The sequence below is a fragment of the Sinohyriopsis cumingii genome, chromosome 1, assembly GCF_028554795.1.
Source record: "Sinohyriopsis cumingii isolate HCF-2022 chromosome 1, ASM2855479v2, whole genome shotgun sequence".
Classification (NCBI taxonomy): domain Eukaryota; kingdom Metazoa; phylum Mollusca; class Bivalvia; order Unionida; family Unionidae; genus Sinohyriopsis; species Sinohyriopsis cumingii.
This window is the reverse complement of record NC_142961.1, coordinates 182,402,589-182,427,039: the sequence shown is the minus strand read 5'-3', so window position 1 is coordinate 182,427,039 and position 24,451 is coordinate 182,402,589. Positions and strand designations below refer to the sequence as shown.

General features: G+C 39.3%; 1 protein-coding gene across 1 annotated transcript in view; it reads left to right on the top strand.

Moving 5' to 3' along the window:
- The first annotated feature begins 979 nt into the window (after positions 1 to 979).
- Positions 980 to 24,451, top strand: part of LOC149808503 (annexin-B12-like) — a 93,980-nt gene continuing 70,508 nt past the window's right edge. Inside the window, exons 1-3 of the mRNA XM_089970116.1 lie at positions 980 to 1,051; positions 1,419 to 1,709; positions 2,805 to 2,975. Coding sequence (XP_089826242.1) covers positions 980 to 1,051; positions 1,419 to 1,709; positions 2,805 to 2,975 — 534 coding nt within the window. The remainder of the gene's footprint in view (positions 1,052 to 1,418; positions 1,710 to 2,804; positions 2,976 to 24,451) is intronic.

The following is a 24,451-nucleotide window of genomic DNA, read 5'->3' as shown; positions in this document are numbered from 1 at the left end:
GATCAGAATAAAAGATCTGACTTTTAGCACATGATGATACCGATTGTAGATATGACTGGAAAAGAATACGAATAAGAACGGGAGATATTTGAAACTTTTGTAGCAATATTCATTTAGCTTTTCGCACAGTAATATGCAAATTGTAGTTGCAGTTAGGAATATGCTATTGACACGACCCTATGTTCTTAAAATAAATAACAGAATAGAGCGAAAGTTTTGTAAAATTCAAGAAATAATTTATTTCCGCAGAATAGAAAGTATAAAATTTAAAAGAACTATACAGTACTGCGAATTAAATCCCAAATAGTCATAACAGTTCTATCACAAGTCTAAATTATTAGAGTTCCAAATAAATTCCAGTGGTGTTCTAAATAAATTCTAATGTTGAATGTGCTTTATCTGATGTATCACAATAGTCCAAAATATCATCCAAAAGTCCTTTACTGGATTCGCTATAATTCCAAATTAATGATTTAGTCCAAGAAGTATCAATGCACACTTTATAATTCCAGTGAATAATTGAAATAAATAAATCCAATCAAAGTAAGAACTGAACACAACAGTAATACTGATTCTACTTAGAGTATTAAGATAGGAATAAGTAATTTTTCACGTAAACAATATTGATATAAAAAAGCTAAGAGACAACAATAGAGCAGGATATAGGTCAGTTTCCTTCTAAACCGGTCAAGTTGTCAACAAGTGTCCTGGATACAGATTAAAAAAAACCATGTTTGTAGTCATTAGTAATTATCTGAATATTTAATCTATAATCATACATAAATATTAGCTACGTATTATGTTGTTTATAAAATACATGTCACTAGTCAGGTAGACTGTTAACTTGACTTTGGACCAGGGTCACTTACAAAATACAAATGGGTGTTGATGGGGGCGAAAATAAGTGATTATTGTGAAGGCCCCCCCCCCCCAGTAAAACATCACCCACAAAAAAAGCAAAAAATAAAACATTGATAGAATGGACATCCGTCGGTACAACATCATGATGATTGTCGACATGATTGAAAAAAGAGAGTGTGGTGGAGATGGGGTAAGAAAGTATGCAAGATACTGTGTAACAGAAATGAGTGAGAGATTGTGTAGGATCGAGATTTCACTTTTTCTTCAGTATCATGCAGACTGTGGTCGTAATTGGGAAGAGAGTACTTGGGGGAGGGATTTATTTAACATAATGTTTAGACTTGACATTTAGCACAGTATTAAATAGATTGTAGCTTTCATTTTTAGGCAACCTTATGACTCTTAATGAGTGTTTTACATGAGAAAGGTATGTATAGGTGTCCTTACATTTGAATGGAATTTTCGAGTTCACACAGAAGAAATATTAGAAAACAAATTTGCCCTGAACACTACCAGCAGATCTTGTCATATTAGTATCATAACCATCAATAACACAGAGTACCTTCTTTTACACCAGTGCGGACTATAAGAATGAGCAAACGGCTGCAAAGGCAGAAACGATAAGCCCAGAAAAGACAATGTCGGCTTCAGCAAACAAGAGGATGACCAGAGAAAATCTGGGAGCTACAGTCAAGCCTGTGAAAGATTTCGATGCCACGAAAGATAGCGAACGGTTGCATTACTTTCTAAAGGGCTTAGACGAAAAGGCGGTTGTTGATATTATACCGAAACGGAGCAACGACCAGAGGCAAGCTATCAAAGCCAGGTTTAAAGACATGCATCAGCAGGTAACAGGCTCTGAAAACATTGACTAATGTCATTTATATATATATATATATATATATATATATATATATATATATATATATATATATATATATATATATATATATTAATGTACGGATTGATCTAGAAGGCTTCATTTCTGTATGAACATAAACATTTTTGAGAGAAAGATGAATTTTTGCCTCCAAAATATGTAAAAATTACTTATGACTTTTCCGGTAGTATATTCGTTTGGTAAAAATAAGGAATATAGAGAAAACAGCGATATTTAAGTTCAAATATCTTGTGGAATTTTAAAGTGTCATATTTGGAATTACTAGAATTTTTGCGGACCGAATAGTCATTAAAAAATTGTTCCTTCCAACAGCATAGCAAGAAATGTGCAACCCACATAAACTTAGTTCTGGACTCGGATCGCCTCCCAATTCAAAATTGGTTGATGGGAATTCTGAGCACCCACGAGGACTGGCCTCATCGGTGCAGTTTTGAGTTTTATTTGACGGTTGCTACGCCACTGGTTCCATCATTATTGCGGCATCAATTTAGAGCAGTACTAAGGTGCGCTCCACGTTTACTTTCGCTGCAGTATTTTGTTCTTGATATTTCAATCAATACAACGATAATAGTTCGGATATAGTCTGTTCCAGCAAAATACATTTCTAGTCCTTTCCAACAGCTCTGTTGGGAAAATTCTTCAGCGATACACAGATCACGTTTACGTGATCACTGTGATTTAGAGTACAACATATTTCAGTCTTTCACCTACCCACCAACCATCCAACCCCCTAAAATCTCTATGAGACCTGAGCTGGTTTCAAAATGATATGACTATTATGCAGCTCTATAGACTTCCAAAATTATATTCTAAGGTTTGCGTACTCTCTCTTAGCTATGTTACAAAAGCCTTGCTAAATTAAAGATACGTACACTTTCATATATGGTAAGACACATCGTGTCCGCACTTGTTTCTTTCTCGTTTTATTTGTTGTTTCTTTAAGAAATTTTCTTAAGTTTTTTCTTTGTTTTGAAAATCACAAGGGCAACGTCCTATTTTCCCAAACATTAATTGTTCCCATAATTTTACTCCTTATTTATAGGTTCTGATAAAAGAGCTTGAGTCCGAGCTAACAGGAGATTACGAGGAAATCGTGTTGGCACTCTTAATGACACCTGCAGAATATGATGCTCATTGTCTGCACGACGCCATGGCTGGACTCGGCACTAACGAGACAGTACTGATTGAGATCCTCAGCACCAGGAATAACAAGGTCTTTATTTCCATTTGAGTCAACTAGCACTAGTCGTTTTGACACAGATACAGTCAAATTGTGTTAAGCAATCTCCGCTTAATAAAATTCTTTGCTACAGTAATTTAGTTTACAAGTTCGTAAGACGTGTCTGATTAGATGATTGCTTAATGCGTGTGACATTTAAAGCATGTATGACTATATCTGTGCCCTTTTGTAAAATCAGGAATGCTTTCTCAGACCATTATTTACTTTTTTGTTAACATCTGTTCGACAACTTAGCCATGGCAGACCTAATTAACATTTTCTTTTTATGCATTAGAAGGTAATTCAGTGGTCATAATTGTGATCACTGAACCAAATTAAAATGTGTAAAAGCTGATAGTATTATGAACATTTTGTCTATCATGAATTTACATACACACACATACATGAACATTTCGTCTATCATGAATATCCCTACACACATATATAAACATTGTGTCTATCGTTAATATACATACACACATATATAAACATTGTGTCTATCGTTAATATACATACACACATATATAAACATTGTGTCTATCGTTAATATACATACACACATATATAAACATTTTGTCTATCGTTAATATACATACACACATATATAAACATTTTGTCTATCGTTAATATACATACACACATATATAAACATTGTGTCTATCATTAATATACATATACACATATATGAACGTTGTGTCTATCATGAATATACACACACACACACACATATATATAAACATCTTGTCCATCATGAATATGCATACACACATATGTGAATATTTCGTCTTTCATGGATATACATACACACACATCTACAAACGTTTTGTCTATCATGAATATACATACATACATACATACATACATACATATATGCATACATACACTTCTTGTCTGTCATGAATTTACATGCACACACACACACATATATGAACATTTTGTCTATCATGAATATACATGCACACACACATATATGAACTTCTTGTTTATCATGAATATACATACACACATATATGAACATTTTTTCTATCATTAATATACATACACATACATATGAACGTTTCGTCTATCATGAGTATACATACAAACACATATATGAACATTTTGTCTATCATGAATATACACACACACACATATATTGAATTCTTTATGTCATGCTTGGTTGAAAAGTTTGATGTTTTTACAATGATGTCAATGGAAGAATGGCAGTAAACATAGTGGGTGAAAACAAGATGGAAAAATATAGCATAAACGTCCACTAAGATTAGAAGATTAAGGCGATCGGGAGCTGACGTGGACAATTCATCTTCGGTAGACATAGCTGATAAGTTTCTATAATTTCATGATGCTTTCTACCGATCAGTTGAACTGTTCAAAATGAAAACAATTAAATGCCATTTTTGCCCTCAGTGTAGTACTATTTATTGCACGTTCCTTTCCATATAATTCCGGGTTACATTTTCTTTACAAAACATCATATCAAAGAGACTTGCTGCTTATTTTCCTGCTTTCGACGGACTGCATACTAATATTTTTCTTGTTTTGGATGCAACACGTGAGATCAATACGCCATAGTAGATTGCCTTGACGGCATCCACATGTCACTGACTACACACGTGAGATCAATACACCATATCAGATTGCCTTGACGGCATCCGCACGTGACTGATTACAGGTCAAGGATGAAAAGGAGCATGATATTCATCGGAAGCTGTTTAATGGCAAAATGAACAGTTCTCGGGCAGGAATCATTAATCGAATCGAAAATTTGCTCTCCAAACATAGTCTGTGCAAAACCTCCCACTCTTCATATATCAATACAAGTTAATGATCACGCATGGTGTTGGTAGTGTAGAGAGACGCAGTGTCCCCAAGCGTGTTAATTAATACGACTCTCTTCAATATGCAAGATAGATAAAACTGAATGGAGCTGACATGACAGCATGTTTTTGGTTAAGATGAATAATAATACCAAAGATGACTATTCACTAGTTGGTCACCGGTGGTCTAGTGGTTAGAGCGTCCACCTTTGATGCAGGAGGGCGCGGGTTCGAACCCCGGTTGAGTCATACCAAAGATTCATAAAAATGGTACTGGCAGCTGCCTCGCTAGGCGCTCATCATTAAGAGGTTAGTGTTTGGACTGGTCAGCCTGGCATCAGGATAATGTGACTGGGTGGGACATCATGCTACATGTCTGCGACACGATACCCCAGTGCTAGGCAGCACAATAAACGGTCACACTGCAGACATCGTAGCGATATGACTGAAAAATTGTTAAAGCTACGTTTACAAAAATCGAAATCACACACACACCTATCCCTATGAGTGGAATGGTTTGAAATATAATATATTAGTTTATATAATTAATTCATAATCATGATGCTGTTCAACCACGCCATCACTACTATTATTACAAGCAACACTCCTGTATCAATTATGACAGAAAGAACTAGAACAAGAATACGATCACCTTTTTGGTACAATAAGGAACATGATGACTCGGTTAAACAATTTGTATCCACATAGTTTGAGCAAGGATGGATATTATTCACAAAGATGCCGTGATTATTGAATAATAACCAGGCCTTATTATGAATATCTACAAGAAGGATGGTGGAAGAAAATAGTATTTAACACTGATTGTGATCCATCGAATTATCTCAGAACTCGTAGCACCCACCCCCGTACACACACACACACACACACACACACACAATAAATATTTATTTCGCTTTCAAGTGTTAGCTATAACATAATTACGCCAAAACACGTTCTTTTTTGTAACAGTGAAGGTATATATTCTTGGAAAGAGCATTAGGCTTAAATGAACTGCACAGTTTACCAAGCACGACAACATGTCCGTGTCTTCTTGCACGGAAGAGAGTACTTGATCTATGCTAGTAATTGTTTCTTTTCCCTTGTTAGTATCAACAGCCACTGGTTAGTTTTTAATGCACATTACTTTCGCCACGAAACATCAAACACTGGGTTTTGCATAGTAGCATTTTGATTTTATTTTGAAAGGTATGGCACGTTCTTTATAAAACAAATGTTGATTTAAGTTGCATTCTTTGACTTCGAGTAACTTCGATGATGCAAGTTTAAAAACAATTTGTTTTAGCATTGAGACCAGCGGCAAAGTATTTTACTGCTATATTTCATAATGAATCTGATAAGTTTGTCCAAGTTATTATTGCATTTCTTCCTATCAGTGGTTTAGTGAAACCGGCATGTGTAAGGGGCTTTTATGTTGAGACAAAATGGCACACATTATTATCTTTATCTGCCTGCCTCAATGATTGTATCCAGAAAGACCTACGAATTAAGTTTGTTCATTTTGGGGTATCTCATGACAAGGAAAATAGATAAGGTTGTTGATTAAGCCACAACTTGAAAGGTCTGGTTAGGGATGCATGACTTGTGATTAATCAAAATAAAGATGTCTTCTTAGTATTTTGATATGTATCACAGAGGAGTAAAGTTTACAGTTATCTCGAAAATTGTTGAATACCACGATGCGCGATTTCTTAACACTATTAAATGACGCGGATATTTGCGTTCCCAAAAATAATATGGATTGAATCGAATACGTGCATGGTCTTGGTTGGGGGTGATATTCTCGCGAGCTTTTACTAATGTCATGCTATTTCATACACACAATGGTAGAAGAATAGCATATAATTAACATTCTATCTGTAACCAGCAAAAGATTAAAGTATAGACTAATGTGTCTGGGACAAATTCAGGGTACATGCCATAATTTGAGTTTTATCAAAACGTTTAGACTCGTCAGATAGTTTCGCATGTGCTTTGTACTTGTTGCCAGGGGCGAGCCCTGCAGCAATGGATGCGTTTAGATACTTGTGGTCAGGAGCAAGCCCTACAGTAATTTATGCAATTAATTTTTTACGAAAAAGATGTTTGTATCCATCAAAAAGGAATTTATCCGTAGAAGGAAATTTTCTGTAGACTTTTATCAGATGGATTCTTTTCGTAAACTCTAAGTCAAGCTGTTTCCAAAACCAGAGAGAGAGAGAGAGAGAGAGAGAGAGAGAGAGAGAGAGAGAGAGAGAGAGAGAAGAAAGGAAGTTCAATCCTCTTGAAAGAGGTGTCACTTGATGATGTTGTCAATACAGCTAGTTACATGTTGGGGAATCTTGGCATGCGAGAGTACTCGGGGTCGAGCTGTAAGGACAAAAGTCTTTTTGAGCTTCTGGCCAGCAAAACTTTATTGAAATACTCAACATATAAAATTATATTCCAATATCAAACTACACAAGCTTACATTACAGATATAAGAGATACATATAAACTACGATATTCTTTCACTTACCAACATCATACCTGTATAATATCTGCCGTTTGGAATATAATACAGATAATTAAATATCGAATAAATTCACGATAGCTAAGGAATCTAAAATTCAATATTTCAGACCAATATCGTAATTGAAAATATGTTACTGAATTTATTCTAAAATGTTAACATATTAAACTCAATTATTTAAAGAGTGTTTTATTTCTAAATTAACTATTACTGAGTATGAAGTTTGTAGCGAACGTTGCTTTAACTATAATCAATAATATAATTAGAAGCAAATACAAGTTCTTCAAACAAATTAACTTTCTAATACATTATGTTAAATAATAGTAAAGAAATATTAAAATGATCTAATGTTTAAACGTTCTGATGTTAGATTAACATATTAACGCTAAACATTCTTGTAACATTAAAAGTCTTATACTATGAAAAGTTGTACATAGATCATAATCTTACCTGTAAAGACAAAAGTCTGTTTGAGCTTCTGGCCAGCAAAACTGGTGTCAGCCCGTGGCTGGGGCCTTATACACCAGTTTCTTAGGACAACGCCAAATACGGCGCGCGCCTAGCTCTTTGCGATGGCCAGAAGCAGCAGAGAGACTGAGCCCACCGACTATTTCGTCAAACAGAACCTTCTATCGAAAACACTCTTGATAGAAGTATTGTCTTCACAAAATAAACCCTTCTGGTCAGAAAACACTGATAAATAGGCTTTCTTCGCTGACCAGAAGGGTTATCTCATGAAAAATATCTACCTATATAACTACTTCTCGATACAAGGGTCTACTAGACGAAACATTCGGTGTTGTTTCAGTCTCTCTGCTGCTCAAAATTCTAGAATTTTTAATCCTAAAGGATTTCTGTGAATTAAAAAATTATAAAATCAATAATATCGGAGAAGCATATAGTGTTAGATTAGCGCGAGAGCGATTAGAAGCAATTAAGAAATTTCTTCCTGTCCGCGATCGTTTTAGAGAAAAACTTCAACAACGACAGCAAGCACAAGTTGAATTTGCTACGGGTACAGAACAGTTATTTAAACCCGTTACAACAGCTACTGAAAAGGCTTCGGCGGTCACTGAAAGAGCTTTATTGGGAAATATTACGGAAGAGGAAAGCAAAAAAGGTATTCTTCCAACGTTAAAACAAACCGCTGAGCAAACTGAAAAAATTGCAAGGAGAACTAAAGAAACAAAAAAGATTTTACAAAAACTTCCAACTGATATAGCTGCAGCTCATCCTCCTGTTGGTGAAGAAATATTTAAAGGGGTCAGTGAAATTCGTACTGAAGTAGCTGGAGTAAAAGAAAAACTTACACCTAAACCAATAAAAGAAAATGTTGCAATGATTAAAAAATTTAGAGAAGGGTATGTCTAAGATATTAGAAATACTAAAAGTGAGGAACTACCTGAAAAAACATTAATTAGTATATTTAATAAATCCAGTATCTTAAAGCCTGGCTTTGAAAAAATAGACGATGATAGTCTTATCAAATGGATATATCGTATATATAAAAATAAAAAGCAAGCCAGAGATGATGATTTAGAATTCATAGGGTTTTTTAAAGAAGTAGAGAGACTTTATAATGAGACAGTAAAACAAGCAGAACAACAACTATCCACTCAGTCGCCTCCGCCATCAGTAGAAAGACAGCTACCGCCTTCACTTCAACGTATTCCATCCCTGCAGCCTTTACATCAGCTTGATACACCTCTACCGTCTTCATATCAACTTACTACACCTCGGCCACCATTAGAAAAAAGAACAGCGGGAGTTAGCTAAGGAATTTGAAGAAGGGGGACCTCCCGGTGCTACTGGTAGTGGTCTTGGTAGTCACATTACTTGTCCTGATAGTGTTCTCAATGATGTATCGCGGTTAGAGGTTCTCATCGGAGGCAGACGAGCTGGTAATAACTCACCGGAAATAATTAATGAAGCAGCTGGTATTTGTCAGCGATTATTTCATGGTGGTATCATGGATGTTCACGCGTATCGAGAACTTATCTATGAAATCATTGACTGAAATCATCGAGTTAGATAAAAAATAAAAATAATAATGATCATACATAACGCTCACCGTGGACCCGTCGTGGTCAGGGTAATAAATTCACGACTACCTGTTTATAGAGCAATTTACGGAGATGGACTAGGTGATGTTATTCAAGGTTTATTCAGAAGACTAGCACCCAAGGCAGCGCCGATTGCAAAACAACTATCAATGAAAGCTATTGATGTTATTAAAGATAAAGCTCCTGGTGCTATCGGTAATATTGCCAGCAAGGCATTTACAGCAATCAAGGAAAGATTAGCGCGATTACGCAGACCAGTCAAATTACCAGCCACCGCAGAGATGCCTGCGGATGTCAGTAAAGTAATAAATCAAGCTGCAAATAAAAAACTAGCCGAGATACTGGATCAACCAATAAATACAAGTATGATATCAGGAAGTGGTTTTCGTTTTAGATGACTATGATTTACTATAAAATGTTTAAACGCGTGTCTGATCCAGCTTTCGATATGGATGCACCAGTACTCAAGGATGAGTCTGTGCGCGATTATCAGTACTATTCTTATGAAGCACGAGAACCAAATCAGCGGGGCAGAATTGAATTACAAGTGCAGGATACAAGTAGATATTTCTTGCCCGCGGAAGCATTTATTGAAGTTACAGGTGAAATCGTAACAAATGTTATCGCTAATACACCATATGCAGCTGATGTCCAAGTTGGCTTTGTAAATAATGGCATCATGGCACTATTTTCCAGCGCCAGATATCTCATCGACGGCAAAGAAATTGAGACAATTCAAGATAATGTTGATGTTGCTACGACAATTATTGGGCTGGCAAGATATTCAGATGATTACACCAGATCAGCTGGCCCAACTATGATGTTCGCCAAAGACAATTCTAACTTTCCTGATGGAAGACCTAGCATCGTAAGGCGACCACAAAACAATGCCAAAAAAGCTAATGTCGATGTGGAAAATTTATCCTTTCCCAACACTGAATACAGATTAGGGTTTGGAACACGAAAATTAATGTTGAAAGGTGACAATAGAGAATTTTCATGTGCGATTCCACTGTCTCACATCTTTGGATTTTGTAGAAATGTCAGAAAGGCCATTTTTGAAGCCAAACACACAGTTGTACTTGTGAGAAAAGGTGATGACAATGATGCTATCTGGCGAGCAGCTGGCGTTGCTGACGGTAAAGTAAATATAAAAAGACTTGCTCTGTGGATGCCGGTGATGACTCCGTCACTCGCTGAAGAACAGCGGTTAATTTCTTTCATGGATCAAGGTGGTAAATCAATACTGTCGTGGCTAACAACAACCACTGACGTGAATCAAAATTATGTTGATGGGCTATTCACGTGGTATATATCATCACAGCAAGGTGTTGCGGCACCAAGACATGTCTTTGTTGCGTTTCAACTTAATTTACGATTAAACAATCAAGAACGTTCTCATATGATATTTGATCAACTTGGTATCACTGCAGTATCCTTGCGAATAAACGGACATCAAGAACCATCCGAGGATATAATAATGAATTTTGGCACTAATAATGTAGCACGTGTATATCACCGTTTGATGACATTTATGGGACGTGATCAAAATATTGATACTGGTTTGCAAATATCACAGTTGGATTTTACGAGTATGTATCCGATTTATTACTTTTCGCTGGAGCATCTTGATTTAGCTAAACAATCTGTTGTTGATTTACACTTCAGAGCTAGCAGCAGAGGGGGCGAATCGGACATTTTGTCCAATCGTTATTTTGCTTAATTATTACTTTCTGCACTCAACGATCTAGTGTCGTCAGCGCCTGGTAAAAAAAAAACGACGACGTCGTTGGGGGATCGTCGCGTCGTCATTTGGTTTAATTAACATCTTCTGCGCGCCGATCCCCAGCGTCGTCAGCGTCCGGTAAGCACATCGACGACCGCGTCGATGTCATCGCCCCCTCTGCTGCTAAGTGGTTATTTACAATGATCTTACAAACAGAGTGATCACTAACTCCTCCTCCTGTAGATCAATTAGGTTATTTGACTGATCGGTGAGTTTAAAATTAATTCTCGTTAAAAACCGATCATGGCATCGCATATAGACCGGATTAATCGGATTCTCAACGATTAAAAATCCCGGAGGGGCTGTTGGTGAAAATGAATAAAGGATATACCCCTGTTGAGCTTGATTTGATTGATTGGTATCTACCTGGTAACTCCCTTCGATAACATCACACACTAGATTGATTGCTATCACCGATGCGATATTTACGTTGTATGGAGCAATATGCCTACCACCATCTCCGTTATCGTGTCTGAGGATATAAGTTGATGGATCGAGAAAATCATTAAGAGACTTTCTTAGTCCTGGCGCGTTGTATCCTGGAAACTTGAAATCGGGTAAATCGGCTTCTGTGATATTATACCCGGTTAGGAATTTTTGTTTATTATCATCGCTGCTATCGGATATTACTTTAACGATTCGTTCATTGATATATTCCATGTCTGATATAAGTTGATTTAACACCTCAACGTGTTTTTGTGCTTTTGTCTCTCGTAGTTGTTCTAGTTGTAATTGGTAATAATGATTAATCTCGGCAAACGCACCAGTGATATCATCTAAACGAACTGTGACCTTGGCTGACAATTCAGGAGTTTTCTTATACGGAAAAAACCATTGCATGGTATTCCTGTCTTGAAATATAAACTCGCTGGGTAATAACGTGTTTCTTATAATAGACAAATCATTCAGATAACTGGGATTAATCTCATGATACGATTGCATATTTGTGTGCAAATCCGCGGGTGGATTCTTAGGCCATCCTAGTATGGTTCTTATTGAACTGTTATAAATATCAACCATATACCCCGGTGTGCTTATTTCAATCGTCGATGATAACGTCGGTTCATGAACCGTAATAGCGATTTTTGATTCCTTTCCTGTGATCGATTTTATTCTGCGTTGAAATTCCTTATTGATTTGCTCTATTTGGTATGACCCAGTTGGTATTGTAACCTCCTCCCAGTCTGGGGTCCCATCGGGTTTATTTTTCCGTGCAAAAACCAGCGAGTTATTAGGTTGTTGTCCGTTAAATGCGTCCGCTCGAATATTAGGCCAACTGTGATATACTCGCAATTTTGCCAGCGCTATTTCCTTCACTGGAACCGGCGACGGGAAGTTCACACTGAATTCGGGTTTCGTTGACGTTATTGATATCATATTTGTTTGTACCGGAGTGGTGTTCTCCGCGATCCGCTGAAGTAATTGAAACCCTTCGGGGTTCAGCGACATTATTATTATTCGTTGTTTTTAGTGTCTAATTTTAACAACCAGGTGGTTTCGGCTTCCAGTTGAAAATCCTCGATTTTTGACATCGCGGAGCTATATAACTGGACCATCGTGGAGAATTCAACATCGGATACGAACAAATTATCAATCGATAACGAGATCAACCCGGATAATTTCGAGTATGCGTCGGATACTATTTGATGTTTTACTGTATACTCGTTGAGTTTTTTCTGAAAACACGATGATATCTTCCTAGTGATTGCGTTGGCAACTCCAGCAACTGTTGTCATTGCGGAGACAGCGATTGGAACAGCGATCGGGGTTATCGTGGTCACCGTGGATAAAATAACACCGGCGCCAGCTACTATACCCGACACCGAGTACACGACCGCGTCGATGGCGGTTATTTTACGACGGTATTTTTTTATTTTTACACGGTATTGTTCGGAAAGCGTTTTCAAGTTCGCGGAAAATTCTTTTGCGGTATCGAATCGATATTGATGTGACGTCGGTGATACCTCTGATTCAACTTCCTTGGTGGTCATTTTTATTTTAAAAGAGCTAGTGTTTTTAATTACTTAGATTCGCTGCAAATTCCACATACCATGTAATGTTTGCCCGGGCTAGATTTCTATCAACGGCATAAATTGTAAACTGTTCAGTTGCGTTCTTGTCTATAATTGTTGATATTGTATTGTTAAACCCGGATGAACTCGACGATAATATATTAAACTGCATCATTGAAATCAGTGTCAATCGATAAATGCCCTTAACAGTTGCGGTGATATTTACTGTATTCTGTGTAGGAGTCCAATCGAATGATCCATGCCGAATTGTGTATACTGTGTTGATGATGTTCTCATGAGGGATTTTTATTTTTTCGAATTGCTCTGCTACTCTCGGTAGTCCGTCTTTAATCGCTTTAACATCAGTTTTAATCGTTCCTATTTCCTGTATATGCGTGTCCACATCTTTTTTGTTCGCTGCAACCCTAGTAATGAGTGTATTTATTTCCTGTATATGCGTGTCTATACTTTTTTTGTTCGCTATAACATTAATTTTGAGTACTTCTATTTCCCCTTCATGCACGTCTATACTTTTTTTGCTCGCTATAGCATTAGTGTTAATTGTTTCTATTCTCTGTCTATGCGCGTCTACATTATTTATGATCGTTACAACATTAGTTTTGATTGTTTCTATTTCCCGTGTATTCTCGGTCATGCTTTTTTTGTTCGCTGCAACATCAAGTTTGATTGTTTCTATTTCATATGTATGCACGTCTATACCTTTTTTATTCGCTGCAACATCAGTTTTAATTAATCCTATTTCCCGCCAATACGCGTCTACATTTTTTTTGTTCGCTTCGACATCAGTTTTGATTGTTCCTATTTCCTGTGTATGCGCGTCTACATTTTTTTTGTTCGCTTCAATATCAGTTTTGATTATTCCTATTTCCTGTGTATGCGCGTTTATATTATTTATGATCGTTGCAACATCAGTTTTGATTGTTTCTATTTTTCGTCCATGCGAGTCTACATTATTTATGATCGTTGCAACATTAGCGCCGATTATTTCTATTTCCCGTTCATGCACGTCTACACTTTTTTTGTTCGCTTCAATATCAGTTTTGATTGTTTTTATTTCCTGTCCATACGCAGTGATATCATTTATAGTTATTGTAATCTCATCCGGCTTGGTATTTTTTTTACCAAAGAATTTATCAAAGTTGTCATCGATCCTGTTAACATTTTTTCGTAACGGTGGTAAATTGGCCGACAGCGCCATAAGTTCCGAAATAGCATTTGTTATTGTTGCAAGATTTGGTTCGGTTGCCGTCGGGGGTCCCCGAAAAAAACTATCGACAATGTGTTGCACATTGGTGAAACGCGTTAGCATCGACCTGAACTGTTCTCCATGAAAGTTAAATTCACCACGTAAACCCTTTAACGAATTCGACATGGTTATATAACTGTTGCCAAGTATACTTATTCTTCCATCTATCATCGATATATCTTCACCCGGTTTGAGTCGTCCGTCGCTGGTATACAGCGCGATAGCGTTCTCGGCGGCATCACGCTGTCGTATTAAAACGTCATTCAGCGACACATTACTGGATTTCAATTTACCCTGGCGGTCTTGAAACACAACTATTTCGCCCGGGTCAACACTTGTTAAATTCAACGTATCAGCGATTTCATCCTCAATTAGTTTTTTTATGTCATCGGTGGCGGGCGTTTCCGTGGGCTTTTTCAGCGCCGAAACCGGTCGTCCCCAGATATCAATCATTATTATTGTAAATGTTATTCTCTAAAATCCGTTGAGCTTCTACGACCCCACTAGTGTATTCGTTTACAACCACATGAGGTGGTTTTCGCGATGATGAAATCGCCGCAAGTACGTTCAATACCTCGCGGCCACATATCGGTGGGTCGCTTAATCGCTGTGTTGGCAGCGTGGAATAAAAAACCCGGGCTGAACACGCCCGGGCTGAACACGCCCGGACATACCGCATGAACTCTTTCGGCGGGGCTAACCCGTATGAATCAAAATAGACGATCGCACGCGGATCAATTGCGTATGCAACCCAATGAGTTCCCGCTCCGGAGGACCCATCGAGGTTAATTATGCCGGTTTCAATATTTCTTGGTGCCGCCGGTAATTGATCCCTCATAAAAACACCTCTGAAGTTTTTTATCGCTAGCGCGTTTGCGGCATCTATTAAATCAAAATTAGACATTGGAGTCATAGACTCAGGAGTCATTGACTCCCGAGTCAATAAACGGTTCCCGGTAGTCTTAGACCCTTTCCCGAGTACCATGAATACGGGGTTCCCGGTAGTCTTAGACCCTTTCCGGCCACGGGTCGTTTTTTTTTGTAGCCTTTCCCGGTTGCCTTCTTCAATGCCATTCCCGCCGCGGTACCAACGGCTCCTAACGCCGCCGCCTTAGCCACTGCTGGTGCGGCCGCGGCAATCAACGCTGGAATCGCGGCTAACAGCGGAAATATCCCACCGGTCTTTTCCATGTTTTTAATTGCTGCGGCTGAAAAATCTATTTGAACACCCTTTTTATTCTTCATCGCATCATTGAAATGTTTTATTTGACGCGCCGTCAACGATATCTTATGATTACCACCCGCCATCTGCGACGGCTTCAGCGTTATTGTGGTCCCGCATTGTTTAGCCGACTTTGATCGTAATTTCTTGACTTGACCATCAGTCAACTCTACACTGACGACACTATACGACATTTATTGTAAACGCGTTTGTGCTTTCAATTACATGTTTTCCACTGGCGCATCAACGATTCTCATTCGTCCACCAACGCCTTCCAACAGCATTGATTTATCGCTGAGAATGACAGCAACCGCTCTATAATTAACACCAGCCGGGGCTATACGAGCTCGGAAGTGTATATCAACGACGGATTGTCTCGTTAAATCAAGATGTTCCAGCGAAAAATAATAAATCGGATACAGGTTTTTAAAATCAAGTTGTGATATTTGCAAACCGGTGTCGACGTTTTGATCACGACCCATATATGACAGCAATCGATGATACACACGTGCGACATGGTTGTCACCGTAATTAAGCTGTATATCCTCGGATGGTTCCTGTTGTCCGTTTATTCTCAGCGAAACCTCCATGACTCCTAATCGATCAAATATCATATGGCTGCGTTCTTGATTACCCAATCGTTCCCTATTCTGTAGCGCTATGAATATATGACGCGGGGCTGAAACACCCTGTTTTGATGCTAGGTGCCATGTAAACGTATCGGCGACGTTATCCTCTTTAGCATCAGTTGTTACCGCTAGCCAACTCAACAACGATTTCCCTCCCTGTTCCATAAATGCTAACAGTCGTGCTTCCGTGGTAACTGATGGAGTCAGCACCGGCATCCACAATGCCATTTTAGTTAAAATGACTTTACCGGCAGTGACGCCAGCAGCATGCCATATTGCATTGTTATCATCGCCCCTTCGCGTCAGCGCGATTGTATGCTTAGCCCCATAGACAACTTTTCTGACATTTCTGCAGAATCCGAATATGTGATGGAGTGGAATCGCGCATGAAAACTTTCGGCGTGGTCCTTGCAACATTCCTATTCGTGTTGCAAACCCTAGATTAAAATTATCGTTAGTACTTTTTATGATATTGAACTCAGCACCCGGTCTTGTTCTGCGGTCTGGGTTGGCTGCTTCAGTTTGATTAGGAACTGAAGTATCTCTTTCCACCAGCACGTTAATGTACTGAATATGATCAGCGTTATCGGTGGAGTCCTTTGCGAACATTATAGATGGGCCCGCCGATCTTGTATAATCATCCGAGTATCTCGCCAACCCAATTATCGTCGTTGCAACATCAACCTCGCGTTCTATTGATTCAATTTCTCGCCCGTCAATAAGATATCTGGCGCTCTCAAATAACGCCATGATACCGTTGTTGACGAAGCCAACTCGAACACGATGGTCATCTGCGTATGGTGCATTATCGGCGGCATTTGTCACGAGTTCTCCCTCGATTTCGATAAACGCTTCACACGGCAAAAAATATTTACTGGTATCTTGGACTTGAAGTTCAATTCGCGATCGTAGGTCAGGTTGCGCTGCATAATAAGAATAATATTGATAATCACGGACAGAATCATCCCTGCGTACTGGGGCGTCCATATCAAACGCGGGATCAGCGGTACGCGCAAACATTCTATTATTTATCATGTTGATGTTTTCAATTGCGATTTTTTCGTCGTAAATTCTTTGAATTTAAACCACTCCCCGCTATCGCGTTCATGAGCGCGTTGGTTGCCGCATCGGCGGATGGCGAAGTCGTCGCCAACGACTCTAATTTTTCTTCCACGGCGTTATTTATTACTTTACTGACATTTGCAGGCATCACTGTCGTTGATGGCATTACCGGTGGTTTCTGTTTTTTTCTCCTGAATTTCACCAATGACATTAGTTTGTCCCGCGCGGCTGAAAACGCCCTTCCGGCAACATCTCCAATGGCACTAATACCCTTATCACGAATAACATCAATAGCCTTCATTCCTAATTGTTTGGCTAACGGCGCTACTTTTGGAGCCATTCTTGTAAATAACCCCGCAATGGTGCTACCGAGACCATCTCCATAGTACGCGCGGTAAATAGGCAATCGCGAGTTTACCACGTAGACGAGTACTGGTTTATCATGGTTGTAGTGTATGATCATCCTTATTAAAAACACCAGTTTTCCAATTAATCATCCACGAGTTCGTCTATGAGCGTTCGATATGCATTAATGTCCATAATACCGCCTGCAAATAACCGCTTGCAAATATCAGCGGCCTCATTGATTATTTCCGGAGAGTTATTTCCGGCTCGTTTTCCTCCAATTAGTACTTCCAGCCGTGATATATCACTGAGAACACTATTAGGGCAGGTAACGCCGTAGGATTCTTTACCAACAGGGTATCCTTTTCCTTTTTTTGGTGTTCTACTCTTAACTTTCTCGAGGAATTTATCGTAATCGGGATCACCACGATGTGGTAATGCTTCTCTATGTTTACTCGCTAAATACACTATTCTTGCCCAGTTCTCCGTCGAGGTTATTTTTTTCTTGTAACCTTCATTGATATACTCATCTCGAATGCTCTTAGTTGATGTTGTAGCAACAAAATTAACTAATTCTTCATCGTCGTCGATGTCTCTAATTTGATCTATTGCGGACTTTTTAAGAACATTACGGGGTATATTTCCCTCTTTCTTTTTTTCTTTCGATGTTTCTTCGGGTGTTTCTTCGGGTATTTCTTCTTCTGGTTCTTTCGCAGTAGCACCTAATTCTTCCTCGTCGGCCATTGTAACATAAGGTTCTTGTGGTTCGGTTATAGCGAGTGGTGGTGGCCTCCGTGTTGTAGCAGCCGCTATTTTTGCAGGGAGTGTTTCTAAAGACCTTTTTGTTTGTTTTGTCTCTGCCGCTATCTTTTCAAGCGCACCAAGAACGGGTACAGTTGCCGCTGTAACATCCTTAGTCGCTTTAGTTACCGGGGCAAAGAGTTGTTCGCTTCCAACAGTAAAATCAGTTTGCATTTGTTGTCGCGTTTGAAGTTTCTCTCTCACCCTGTCTCGTAACGGTATAAACTTTTTAAGCGCTGCTAGCCGCTCTCTGGCTAGCCGAGTAGTAAGTGATTCACCTACCATTATTGTAAATTGATCCGCAATTTTCTAATTTTCCGCCGAGTGTTCCATCGGGGGCTCCACGGAGTTTTCGTCTATAATCCTTCTAATGTTTTTGATCTTACTAGAAATCTCCCGGCGTCGTTCATAAACACGTCCGAGTTTTTTTCGTATTATTTCAACGGCAGTGAATAGTCCAATGAATGCATTTGCGTCATTGTGGTACAAGTTTTCATTGATCGTATGTTGTAATCGTTTTATAAAAAAATACTCGCGGGCCAGGGTAAAACGCCCCCGTTTCGACTGTTCGTTAATAATCTCATAATCGGATAATATTTTTTCACTGTCGAGACCATCAGATAATTCAATTCCTTGATTTTTTAATTTTGAAATCTCAGTTAATATATTATTGATGTCTTCGATATTCATTATTCTTATAAAACATCTTATTTCTAATATCAAAAATTTTAATAAAATTATTGGGGCCATTTTTGACCCCGTTTTTTGTATGGACAGTACAATGCCGTAGATCTCCACTCGAGTGTTGTGGCAGATTACAGGCATATACATATACTTAATTAAGGACATTCACATCTTGGAACCCCAAAGCATACATCTCCGGGAGGGAGGCCTAGGGTGACAAACGTCATCGTAGACCGCCCAGAAGATATGCTTGGGGGACATCACTACATGTACTTAATTAAGGATGAATATATTTACAATGAAATGATTGATGGATGATGGGACGGCACAAGACAGCACAAACATAAAACGGCGGGGCGGAACTCTACGGCCAATTCAACCAATCAAAAGCAACCCAATTAAATTAACCCGGTTGCATGATTGTGAAGAAAAGACAACCACACGCCCGGGTCAAGAGCGTGGGTTAGTTTTGATTAGTTGAATTGGCTTTCGAAAGCCCCAGGCTTATAACGAGTCATCTTATATATAAAGTGACTAATACAGCGGCGTCAGTCACAAGGTGTGTGTTAATTTGAATTCCCTTGAATCGTTTGAATCCTTAAATACTTATTAATGGTGTTTCACGGCATTTAAATGAAACCAAATACTCAAATAAAACATTAAAAAAAAGAATACAGCTGTTAGATAATAGCGTGTATTTCATTAGTTTTCATCGTAAAATGATTAATTAATCGCAACATTAATTGGACTTCAAGGGACGCAACATTAATTAGACTTCAAGGGACGTAACTCTTGTCATGCGACGCTATCACAAAACGAGTTATCTCCCTTTGATGTTATATATGAAAATCGAATTCTATGACCCGTCTTTTTTGAGATCGCTGTTTGATATATTCGTTCTGCAACAAATTGTATTGAGGCGATACAAATGTCAAAATATTTTCCTGCCTCATTCATCGACTGAAATATTTTTTCCTCGTGAGTTGTTGTATCAAATGACTTTACGGGTTTTGCTTTCTTTGAGTATTTACCAGTTTGGCCTTTTTTACTATTTTCACTCTGAGAGATGGCTTGCAGATTACACAGTCTATTATTTTGATAATTAGAATCAATGTGATCAATAACGAGACTATCTTTGATCAATCCGTGGAAACATTCATAGATGATTCTGTGACAGAGATATTTTTTCCCTCCAGCAGTAAACATTAAATACCCGTGATTGTTTTTCCATCCAACCGGCTTCTTCAGTCTACGATTTCTAACAATACCGTCGCGAGATGCCTCGTAATTGACGAGCAGGGGATGCGGCTGAAATTCTTGGTCCATTTGTATAATAATACTACTTGTCTAATTTATTATTTGGTTTAATTATGAATCTTTCAACGTAGTCTTGGGGGGTTTTGATGACGAAGTCGGCGGTGGGGTTGATGACGGCGTTTTTAATTCGCTTGTCATAATAGCGTTTTAGTTCCCTGTATCGCTTTCCGCCACAATTGATACACAACTGTGATTTTCCTCTTACACCGACGTGGCAAACCAAGCACGGGAGGGGGCCAAGAGAACCATTACGAACGCTTTGTAAATGATACCCACAGAATTCACCTCTACATGATTTATTGCACGGGGTTGTCGACCCAATCATCAACCATTTGCAGTGATTCATTATACTATATTCTTTCATTTAAATACTTGTTTTAATTATATGGATGAGTTCGAGAGATTGGCAGCAATTAAACCCCGGAAAAATATTAGGTTTAATCTCGATAGAGTCCTCAAGGACACACCAAAAGCGTTAATAAACGATAAAACCCTGTTGAGTAAAATACGCGATTGTATCAATGAATTCAAGCGTGATGGCGCATCTCACAGTTGGTCAACATTTCGAATTGATGGCATTGTTGATGCTACCATGAACGACAACCGCGCAGCAATGATAATATCACAACTTGACGGTAAAAGGTATTTCTTCAGAGTAAAATTCATTGTCCGGGTGGAATCAGGCGATTGGATCATGCGTGATAAATTTGAACCAGTTCTCAGCGACAAGAAAACAGTCACTGTCAGCCGCGACTCCAAGCCGGGGTTGTTAACCGGAATTGACAAACCATACTATGAACGAGCGTATCCTGAAACAGCAGTTGTTTATGGAATATACCCGTTAAATAAGAAACCTGATATCGGAAAACTGAAACCGATGAAACAGTCAACTGGGATAAATTGTGTAGCAGAACGAATAATAGAGCATTTTACAAATGCATGTCGAGGAAACAAATTGACTGATTTACGACGTAGCAAAATCAACCAGTGGGAACTAACCGTAAAAGAGCGTGGAGCAACCATCAGCGACATAGCGAGATTAGAAACATCGCTGAGATTTCCAATAACCGTTACAACGATAACCGGTGAAGTATTATACGAATCGAAGTATAAATCGAAGGGAGCCCCAATCAAAATTATTGATCATAACGAACACGCATGGACGCCCGTGATCACAATATTTCCACGGGATAGAACAGTAAAGTATATACCCGAAGAATTCCTGGGAGAACAATTCTCCAAGGACGGTTTTCTCGCGGAGAGGAAACTATTTGATGCTATTGCCTACTTGTGTAAAAACGACCCTGTATCAATGTGGTTACTTCGCAGCGCTGAAAACGATGCGGATACCTTTGATCAGTTTGTAAGACCAAACGGTGAATTATATCGCACTGAAGCATTTCACAACAGGATGAAAAAAACCGCCATAGAATTTGAGGAGCATGATGAACAACTGCTAACAAATTGTTTTACGATTCCATCGGTTGTAGCTCATGTTGCAGCAAGGAAAAATGCGTGGAGACCAACGCGCAGGGAATTTCTACCGGATGTACAATCCAGTTGTTTGGAATACTATCACGGTGGACTATGGAACACTGAATACAACCGCGACGCTATGATCTCGGTTGATATGGTTGCCTGTTATCCAGCGAGTTTTCTCGGGTATGGATCCGCCGCTGAGTACTTTAGACGATTTGGACACCCCAGTCATGAAATGACTCGTGTTGCTATTAATGGACCACTGCCTGATTTTGATTTAACCGGATTCGCTCGCATAGTATCATTTGAATTCGCGGCAGGACTCCATCGCTGTTGCTATATTTGGATCGGTAGACACATGGCTGAAAAGAGATGGCTGCCAATAGCGCTGCTACGGTATATGATTGATTGTAGCATGCTAGTTTCGTTGATTGTCAGTGACGCGATTATATCATACCGGGCACAGACTGAAGTCTGGTTACCAGAACCGGAGCGTCTAGATAGCATAATTGACGAGTCCAGAAAAAACATTGATGCCGACGAGGAATATATCATCGAATGGTCCAGGAGGATATTTAACCAACGAAACCGCGAGGCAAAAGATCTCGGTAGAAGAATAATTGGTAAGTTCACACAAGGTGGAAAAAACCACGACTACAAACGATATTGCTCACGGCTGATTATAGATGACGCAGAATATGATTTCGTAATCAAGGACACAGTGGCAAAAAATAGATACGTGAACTGCAAAACAGCTTTCTTGTCCAATGGAACGAGGTTGGGTACAGTTGTTACCTACAGCGATGGAGACAGCCCGGCGTATCCACATTTGAGGGCGTCTATGCTGGGATATGCCGCTATCAATTTATTCTCGATGATAAATAGATTCCCCGATACCGCGGTTAGAGTAGCCGTTGATTCGTTTTATGTTGACGTAGCGTATAAGGGAAACGTAGCCGAGTTTACTAGTCCGGACGAGAGTTGGGGTACATGGAGAATTAAAAATGAAATACGACGCGATTATTCCCCGTCAGCAGATGTCACCGTTGAGAACAACTACTTACGCGGTGATAAATTGTCAGAATGGTCTAATGCACCATCGTGTTCTGATCCAATTTGTAGACACAAGACGGTTTATTTAAGCGGCTGTGGCGGGTCAGGAAAGACGACTCGGGCAATTGAATTATTTCGAACGCGGGCAAGTATAATCGTGCTTACACCGACTCATAGACTAGCGCGAGAGATAAAACAACGAAATGTTGACGCCGTTACTTATCACAGCTTCTTTCGATACAGCGGCGGTGAGTGGACTCCTGATCGAATGGGTGAAAAATTTATTCCCGACATTATCATCTGGGATGAGATATGTACTGTTTCGTTAGATACTTTACAAATGTTTCTTGAGTGGTTGCTGCGCGCGAATACAGCGGTAATCATGTGTGGGGACCATGGCCAACCACCACCATTTGTCGGCGAGGGTCCACATGATTGGTTAAGGGGTTTTGTGGACTATTATGAAGAAACCGATACTGATTACCGAGCACTTGATGAACAACTGCGCGAGGTTAAGAAATTAATCAGATTACAGCCGGATAGAATTCAATGTGAAATAATTCGCGAGGTGATTCCGGAAACGCCGTTAAATGAATTCTGGGAAACATGGAGACCAAACGATTTGATTGTAGCGAGTAGAAAGATAGTCAGAGACACACTTCAGCGGAAGTTGTTTACGTTGCATAAGGAAAAGTTTCCAACGCGTCCAGTGCCGTTATGTTATAGACCCGCGGACACACGGCGGCAGAACATTGAAGTTGAAATTCCAGGCCTGACAGCGTCAGGGACAAAAAAACAAATTCTCGTGCTGAATGATATCGTGCTCGTTGATATCAGCGTCGTCGAGGACGCGCTACGTGCTGATAAATCCCCGTGGACGCTAGGATACGCAACAACAATACATTCCTCGCAGGGACTAACCATCACGGACACAATTGTTTGGATAGTTGATAATCGCATCGAATGGTCGAATCTAGTCTATCTTGCAGTGTCCAGAGTACGAAGGATAAATCAGCTTCGAAGAATTGTTATTGACGAAGCCACCGACGAAGCCGGCGACAAAGTCACCATCGATGCAAGCGTCATTGATAGAAAACTCTCGGGTTACCGCCAACAGGATAAAAAAAAACAGCGGCGTTTTGATATTGATGCCGAATTAATAATCTCGCTACGACAACAACAGAATAATCACTGCGCGAGTTGCAATTGTATAATGAGTTGGCGTTATTCGGATAAAGACACTCGCCAATTTACCGTGGATAGGATCGATAACAGTCTCGGTCATGTCAAAAACAATGTGAGGTTGACCTGTCTTGAGTGTAATAGACGCAACGGCGCTAGTTAAGACCACGCGGGGGTAATTGAGTATCGTTAGGTATCACTTGTAGTTGCTCGCGTGTAAATCCGCGCTGAGGAGCAGTTGA